The sequence below is a fragment of the Polypterus senegalus genome, chromosome 18 (genome assembly GCF_016835505.1).
Source record: "Polypterus senegalus isolate Bchr_013 chromosome 18, ASM1683550v1, whole genome shotgun sequence".
Taxonomy (NCBI): Eukaryota; Metazoa; Chordata; class Cladistia; order Polypteriformes; family Polypteridae; genus Polypterus; species Polypterus senegalus.
The window spans coordinates 12,548,824-12,554,823 of NC_053171.1; the positions used below are offsets into that span (position 1 = coordinate 12,548,824).

Consider the following 6,000-nt stretch of genomic DNA (forward strand, 5'->3'; position numbering starts at 1 on the left):
ACCTCCACAGTTGAGCCGTCAATGTTCAGTGGCAGATGGTTACTCTTAGTCTTCCTAAAGTCGACAATCGTCTCCTTTGTGTTGTCTACATTCAGAGACAGGTTATTGGCTTTTTTTGCAGGTTTTCATTCTAACCCTTTACTTAATTAGTGATCTGTTTTTGCTGCTAATGAACTTGTTTTGAATTCATTTTAATTGACTTGTGTTTTAGAATTTGCTTCCTTGAATTTCTTCATCGTTCCTCTCAGTTACTTCATTTCTTTCCTTAAATGGCACCAAAACAGAAATGAAATGTGAAGTGAGTGAGCCAACAGAAGACCAACTAAGTCAGGGCCTCAAACTCCAACCAATTTCACTCCAACCAGTTACTTAATGAGGTGCTTGTTGTTAATCAAACCTGTTTTTTTTAATTCCATGCTCTCATGGTGTAATAGCAGACATTTCTGAAATTGTTGATTTTCTCTTTTCTAAGAGCTCTGGTAAAACGTTTTGTGGACCTGAGCAGATCGGCATTCCCGAGACCTTCATCTTTCTTTATTTTCAGATATTGTGTGATGGTCACCAGTTGTTTTGGCTCCTTTTGTATCTCATTATTGTTTGGCAGCTAATTAAGTAAAAAAGAAACAATTAAGGGGTCTGAGTCTTTAAGAGCAAGTCAACTGAAATGAATTCAAAAGAAATTCATTAGCAGCAGATATAGGCCCTCCTCACTCATGCACCAGTCTCAGCGCATACCGGGTACTCTGGTTTCCTCCCACAGTCACGTCCCTTGTGTTTGCATGTTTTCCTGGTGAGTTTCCACACTGTCTGTCCTTCCAAAGTCATGAAGGTTTGGGGATTTGGTGACGCTACAATGACGTTAATGTATTTGTGTGCTTGTGTTCACCTTGCGATGAGCTGATGCCCTGTCCAGAGATTTTGTTTCCGTCTTGCGCCCAATGCTTGCTGGAATGGGCGCATCCCCTAATTGATGGATGTAATCATTAAACATCCTTTTCAGAGATATTGTGACAAGGTGTCCTCGGAATTTAATGGATGTTTCGGGCACACGCGGCACATCGCGTGAAGTTGTGACGATGCGGGTTCTGGCTCCACACTCCCATTGCTATTTGGAAGCCTTTGAACCCAACACCGTTGATAATGTTACCGAGTGAGCTAGTCAGTGAAGGCAATAACTGAACAAGGGGATGGTAAAACATGCAAAAGTGCTTTTATTTAAAACAGTCAACAAAACAAACAGTGTTCATAAAGTGCAGTGATTCCCAAAAAGTTCAATAAATAATCCAATAAAACATGTGGAGGTTAAAATCAATAAGTAGAAGCAATCCTTTAAAACGAGGTTAAAACGTTCAGGAAGCGGTCTTTAAAAACAACAATAACAACAAGCCCGGTGCTGCTTCTCTGTTAGCGTCTCGCCTGCTTCTCCCAGTTGGGCTTTGCAGCAGGCGAGACGCTCCCTGCAGCTGCCCCCTTTTCTCACTGCGTTTCACGAGACTGCAGACCTCCCGATCCCTGGCTTCAGTTTTGGCACTCATCCCAGCCCAGCCTCGAGACTTAGTTTCCAAACAATGGCCAGGACGCACACATTGGGGACTCCACCACCAAGTCTCCCGACTTCCGCTGCCTTTCCACGGCCTTCTGCGGCTCGTTGCCTTCTCCTGGTCGCTCAGCGGGAGCAACATCAACTCAAACACCTGGGCTCGTTGGCTCACCACACGCTCCGCGTGTCTGTCTCTCTCCTGCACCGCCTGCTTCCTCGCTCCCTGTAACCTCCGTTCTCTTCCTTTCTCGTACTTTTCCTGATCTCCCTTCCCAACCGACTCGCGCTTCTTTTAAAGAGCGAGGGGCCATAGCAGCCTATTAGCCACGGGAGCAAATCACGGATGTGGGCAGTTCCTCACCTGTGCACTGTGCCCACACCACAGAACCCCCTCGTGGCTTGCTATGGCCCAATGCCCCCTCGTCAAGCCGCTGCGAGAGCGGTGATTATTTATTTAAAACGAATGGCCTTTGCTCAGTGAGCTGTGGACCCATAACACCACAGAAGTATAAACCTGGCCTTAGGCGCCTTACGTTTCAGCTGACGATCTTGACTAGGGCTTATTTTTGGGATAGGGCTTATCAATCAATCAATCAATCAATCAACATTTATTTATATAGCACATATTCATACAAAAAATGTAGCTCAAAGTGCTTTACAAAATGAATAGAAAAATAGAAGACACAATAAAAAATAAACATAAGTCAACATTAATTAACATAGAATAAGTAAGGTCCGATGGCCAGGGTGGAGAAAAAAAATAAAATCTGTAGGGGTTCCAGACCACGAGACCACCCAGTCCCCTCTGGCCAATCTACCTAACATAAGTCAAACAGTCCTCTTTGTATTTAGGGTTTTCATGGAAGGACCTGATGATGATGGTCATATAGACTTCTGGCTTTCAGTCCATCAATGTTGGAGCATCAGGATGCTTTGAGTAGGTGGTGTTGGCGCAGGTCGCCACCACAAAGAAACCATAAAAAGAAATGGAAGAGAGAGTTGGGGTCTGTACGGATTTTGGAGCCACTGTGAATAGTTATTATGATGAATTGAACATACAGAGTATCAGGATTAAGTTAAAGTGAAGTTATGAGAAGGCCATGTTACAGTCATGTGTTTTCAGCAGTGTTTTAAAGTGCTCCACTGGCGAATTCCTATTGGCAGGCTATTCCAGATTTGAGGTGCATAGCAGCAGAAGGCCGCCCGCCTCACCACTTCTTTTAAGTTTAGCTTTTGGAATTAAAAGGAGACACTCATTGTTACATGTTACACTTATGTTACAGAGCAGCCTGAAAATCATGCCAGGGCTTATTTTCGGGGAAACACGGTATTGATCTGTAAAGGGATGGCAGCTATGGCGGTATCTGCTGATGATCGCTTATTGCTTGTTAAAGCTGTTCAGTTTTAGGTTGGCATTGCCGTGTTTCAGATATGTGCAATGGTAATGCTGTACATCTCTTCTGGCACATCACACGACTTGTTTTCTGCAAATTTATGCAACTTTTATGTTCATGTAAAAAAAACTTGTAGATGATAAGTCAATTTAATTGTATCTTTCTTTCATTAATGCCAGCACTGAATGAGCCAGAAAATGGACTGAAGAGCGACTTTACAGTCCAGCGAATTTGCTCATCTCACCAGGTTTCTAATCACACGATTTGTCTTTTCTTTTGTTCCTGTCAGGACGAGAAGTACTGGAGCCGACGGTACAAGAATAATGAGGCGGCCAAGCGCTCCCGGGATGCACGGCGACTGAAGGAAAACCAGATCTCCGTCCGTGCCGCCTTTCTTGAGAAGGAGAACGCCGCCCTGCGGCAAGAGGTGGCCGAGATGCGCAAGGAGCTCGGGCGCTGCCGTAATGTACTCACCAAGTATGAAAGCCGGCATGGAAACTTGTGAAGTGCTGCGTGTGAAGGCAAACAGACTGGAAACTTTACAACAAGTGGCAGTGTTTGAGCCATGGGAGGAAGAGGAGGAAGAGGAAGAGGAGGGCACATTCTCTCTCTCTCTCACGAGTGAAAACGGATAGTTAGGGTACTCTTTGACGTGACATAAGCCACAAATAAAGGTGCTGGTTGACCTCGCCCCTCACTCCAGGGGTGTTCTTCTGAATAAGCTAGGACTAGGACTAGAGGTGCTTGGCTGCCAGGGTGTCTGTAAGGTCTTTCAGGGAATGAGCTGTTCCTTCGGGTTGGGTTGCAGGGGTGAGCAACAGACAGAGATGTTTTTCCTCTTGCGGACCACAGGTGATGGAGTTCTACATTGGCCTTCAGACAAAAAGAAATTAAACTCGCTGGCTGTTGGAACAGAGTTACATTTCTGCCACTTGTTGTAAAGAATTATCTGTCAACGCAAATCATTCGTTTCTTATTGTGAAGCTGCAAGAAGAGGAGGAAAAAAAAAGAAAAAGAAAATGGCATTGGTTTCTGGGTTTAATGTTGCGATACCATTAATCACTATGGTAAGAGCGGACCTTGGGACTGGTCATCCTGGGTGGGCGACGGAAAGACGTCTTGAGAAGGAAGCTTTCTTAGAGCCAGCCTCGTATCTTCGTAGAGTTTTAAACCCACGCTGCCCTCTGAACCATCCGACCTGCAATTTTGCTCACCAACGAGTAGCACTTAATGAATTTAATCTTTTCCTTGTAAATAATTCTTTATATTTAAACAAACGGAAAAAACAAAAATGATTTGAATATGACTTTACCGAACAATCTCTGGGCTTCAGTACTAAATCCCTGTTGCAATCCGTTTGTCCTTGAAGTTGTCAAGCAATCTGTTTACAAAGAGATTTTTCCAGTCAGCCTCGCCCTGCCGCCCTCCTCTCCGTCTGCCATCTACGCCAACTTCGGAGGAGCCACAAGTCTGAACTTTGCTTTCAGAACGCACCGTGTGGGATTCCGATTTGAGACACAAAAGAAAAAGACTTTCGTTTCGAGACCCTTGACTGTTTTTACTTCCTCCTTTATTTGAAAAGTATTTTAGCTTTGAAATAGCGGCACAGTGATCAAGCGCACAAAAATGGCCTGAAAGATCTTTTGTTTTTAAAGAATTTTCTTTTTTGTTTCCCCCTTTTGGAATACAAAATGGCAACTATGCAATATTTATGGAGGTCGGGGAGAACCTCAGTCAGTACCTCTTTGCTGAGCTGTAGGAGACGCCTGCCGTTGACTTAGCGGTCAGCCTTTAGCTTTGGGGTGTGGAACGACAATCCGGCCAACAAATCCTCTCCGAGTTAACTTATCATGCGGTCTTTGATGGAAAACTCCATTTTAGTGTCCCGCATTGTGCTAATTTGAGGTGAGAATGGTTGAAAATCTATAAAGGAAGGAGGAAGCATTCATTGACCTCATAAGGACATGATAAGTAAGCACCTAATTCATTTGTTGGCTCCAGTGTTTCTCAGGTTGTTCCTACAACGACGGCTACACGGCAAAAATCTGGCGGGCGATGAGGACGGCATCCGACGTGAAGCAAGCAAAAAAAAAAAATACATTTTCTGAAAAGAAAGGGGTCTTTTTTTCCCCCCCAAAACAGTTCTTAAAGAATATCGTTAAGTGTAGTCTTGAACCACTGATAGATAGATGAGAGCTTCCAAGAAGCCTGTGGAGACCCTGCAATTCGAGCCCTCTGGCGATCACAAACATCTTTTTAAAAATGTAAGCAATCAGTACGGACAGCTGGACACGTGTCTTTAGGGAGCTGAGGGTGGGCTTGAAAACGGGTGAAGGCACGGACCACCTGGAGAGTTTCTGGGCATTTTTTGGTCAAGAACACATGAAATCATCAGACGTCGGCTTATCTTTCCCTCTTTGACTTCCCAGCCTTTCAGCAACACAATCTCTTGATTCCATTTTTGGCTTTGATAAACTTTCCTTTGGAATTTTTTCACTTTTTTGTTTTTTTTTGCGAAATTTGAGGCAGAGTACGCCTGACGTTAAGACTATTTTTAATGAAACGAAGTTTGGTTTTGTGTACAGTGATCCACTGACTTTGTAAAGAAATTCTATTTGTGTAAATATCTCGACACAGAAAGCTTTCGTTTTGCTTTGAAGGCCTTCCTCTCTCTTCCCTCTCACAGCCTCCCAGTCCTCCCTGCTCCCCTTTCTTTTTGCCCCCTCTCGTCTGGTTTTCTTCTTTGTTTTCTTTTCGAATGAAATTTGTCAAATTAATTTCTTGCGCGGTATAGGACTTTTAAAATGTATTTGAGTAAAGAAGAAATGTCTATATATATATATATATATATTCTTTTGTGTTATAAGCTGAATCTGGTGGTCTTTCATTAAGCTGTGATGACGCAGTGTGCTGAGAAAAAATGTGTTGGCGCTTTATACGTCAAGCTGAAAACTCAGGGGAGCGCATGTGCCTACTTTGTTTAATAAGATAAGCGACAAACAAGATCTTAATGCAGTCGCCATCATTGGAGCATTCATAGGTCTTGACAGAGGTCTCTTTCGGCCC

General features: G+C 43.8%; 1 protein-coding gene across 1 annotated transcript in view; it reads left to right on the top strand.

Annotated features, from left to right (window-relative positions):
- Nucleotides 1-5,600, top strand: part of LOC120518271 (hepatic leukemia factor-like) — a 28,624-nt gene extending 23,024 nt beyond the window's left edge. The window contains exon 4 of the mRNA XM_039740949.1: nt 3,224-5,600. Within this exon, the coding sequence (XP_039596883.1) occupies nt 3,224-3,439 (216 nt within the window). The 3' untranslated portion in view covers nt 3,440-5,600. The remainder of the gene's footprint in view (nt 1-3,223) is intronic.
- The last annotated feature ends 400 nt before the right edge of the window (nt 5,601-6,000 follow it).